The sequence below is a fragment of the Solanum tuberosum genome, unplaced genomic scaffold (genome assembly GCF_000226075.1).
Source record: "Solanum tuberosum cultivar DM 1-3 516 R44 unplaced genomic scaffold, SolTub_3.0 contig00408, whole genome shotgun sequence".
NCBI lineage: Eukaryota > Viridiplantae > Streptophyta > Magnoliopsida > Solanales > Solanaceae > Solanum > Solanum tuberosum.
Genome location: NW_006240941.1, coordinates 1 through 2,306, shown reverse-complemented (window position 1 = coordinate 2,306; position 2,306 = coordinate 1). Strand labels below are relative to the sequence as shown.

Genomic DNA, 2,306 nt, shown 5'->3' with positions numbered 1-2,306 from the left:
ACACATGTTAATAACACAAACTGAATTCACCTTAAATATAGCATCCCTAGAGGGTAATAGAGCATATTTTACTCCCTTCATTTCAATGTATTTGTATCACTTTTCTTTTTAGTACGTTTAAAAGAATGTCTCTTTACTTTTTTAGCAACTCTTTATTTCTAACTTTTCTCATGACATGTTAAAGATCACAAGTTCAAAAGGGCATTTTGGCACATCCTATATATTTTTAGTTTAAGACCATAAAACTCAAGAGCCTTTATTACTTGTAAAAAAATACATAAAACATGAATTTCTCCTTTAACATATAACATGCATATAAGAGATTATTCTCATAAAACATCAGCTTCCAAAATATACCTACTAAATAATAAAGAACTTTTAAATTCAAAAGTAATTATCAAGATTAGCATATTAAACAAAAACCATAACAAAATTCTGAAAATTGGAAGCAGAGAAGAGCAAGTATTATCATACCAAAGATTTTGGAAGTTGCTCCTAGTGTAAGTAAATAGCAAAGAATGATGAACGGAGATTGGCATATGTGTATCTCCTCTAAGTAGCAAATAGAACATGTTGAAAGAAGCCTTAAGAATATTTGCAATTAGCAAGTAGTACTTGTTTAATGAGTGCCCAAATAAAATACAACTTACATTACTTTTGGTACAAGTATTTACCTTTAATTTTAATTTCTCAATATAGAAAAGAATGGACATAAATTCAATTTTTTTTTACAGCCATGAACTCTTTCAGTGCTTTAATCCCATAATCCTTTTTAGTGTTGTTTGAGTAAACCTAAAGCATTCCTCAACCTAGATACCCAGTTCTCTTCAAAGTTTGATCCAAAGATGAAAGAAAAATAGCAATGGACGTAAAACCTAAACAATATACTACAACATAAAAATATATATTGTAAGAGATTGATATATACTTGTAAGTGCTTTTACTAAATTATCTTCTGCCTCTCTAATTAAGCTCAGTTTTCAATTTTCCAAGATCTGCAGCCATGCCTAAAAGCATCAAAGCAAAAAGATACTTAATTAGTAAGATTTAACATGAACATGGGCAGCAGGAAAAATTGATGCTTTTTAAAAAAAAAATAAGAGTTCAATTCAATCCCAAATAGAAAATACCCTTCAAAGGCGGATACTTTTTAGAATGTAGTATTTTCAATTTTACCCTGGAATTGAAGGGTTTCTTCAGCTTGGAGGTTGGTTAAATTCAAAGATTTTTGAAAAGAGATGGTGCCTGCATCTATACTCTGTTGTTGAATTTGTAAATCCCTATTACATGTAAACCTAAGTTGCTCCATTTTGTTTAGTCTAACATTTAGAGTTTACAAATGAAAATTTTGGTACTTGTCAAAATGGTATAGATACATGAAAAAAGAAAAAGAAAAGGAAAGACCAAGAAATCTACCTCATACCCAGTTGAATTTTGAGGTCTTTGTTGGTATGTGGCAGAAGAATTTTTTTGTTGTACTCTCTTATAATATGACTCATCAATGCTAAATTGAGACGGGTCTACACTTCTGGGCATAGGAGATGAAGAAGAAGTGGATTCAAAATAGGAATTTTGTGCATGCAACATACCTACATCCACATAACTATGAAGGAGCAAAAATTGAAAGCAATATCAAAACAATCGAACATAAAATCAACAAAACAGGACAAAGTTTAACCTAAAATCCTGGAAGAAGATGACGAAAAAGCAAAGAAAAACAATGAGAGCAAAAAAGCAAAGTGAAGAGAAAAAATAGAACAGCAAACATGAGAAGAGAAAAATGGAAGTTCACCTAGAAGGAGAGAGATTGCAGGGGAGGGAGATAGAACTCTAGATGCATTGGCATACGCATAGTTTTGCTAGAAAAAAAAACATACACGTGTTAAACAAATAGGCACACAAAAGATAAAGTAATCAATACCCAATGAAAATGGTACACATTTATAGTACCATTCAAATAACTTTGTGTACAATCCTCAATTCCAGTCTTAGTCCTATTGTTGTTGGCTTATAAATAAGGGTAATAATAATAAGGGTAAAATAAAAAATGCTTTTGATATTATAGTACAACTTGAACTGCTTTTGGTATAATTTCTTAAAGGGCATAATACATATATTGGCCCCTAAACTTGGCTTCAAATTTTAACTTTGACCTCCAACTTTCATAATGCACAAATAGGCACTTTAACTATCCTACCTTTAAATAAATAAACACGCGATTTTTGAAGTCAAAAGCGTGCAATGCAAACGCTCCCACGTGTATTAGTGGCCCACTCAATGGCTGCCAACTATTCAATGCATGTGGG

At 31.4% G+C, this 2,306-nt stretch overlaps 1 protein-coding gene across 1 annotated transcript; it reads right to left on the bottom strand.

Moving 5' to 3' along the window:
* Window positions 1–925: 925 nt before the first annotated feature.
* Window positions 926–1,853, bottom strand: LOC107059401 (uncharacterized). The gene is made up of 4 exons (XM_015305915.1): window positions 1,793–1,853; window positions 1,424–1,589; window positions 1,177–1,319; window positions 926–1,007 (listed from the first exon to the last, which is right to left on the bottom strand). The coding sequence occupies exons 2-4, from the start codon at window positions 1,585–1,587 to the stop codon at window positions 964–966; spliced, it is 351 nt and encodes a 116-aa protein (XP_015161401.1). The 5' UTR covers window positions 1,588–1,589; window positions 1,793–1,853; the 3' UTR covers window positions 926–963.
* Window positions 1,854–2,306: the final 453 nt, after the last annotated feature.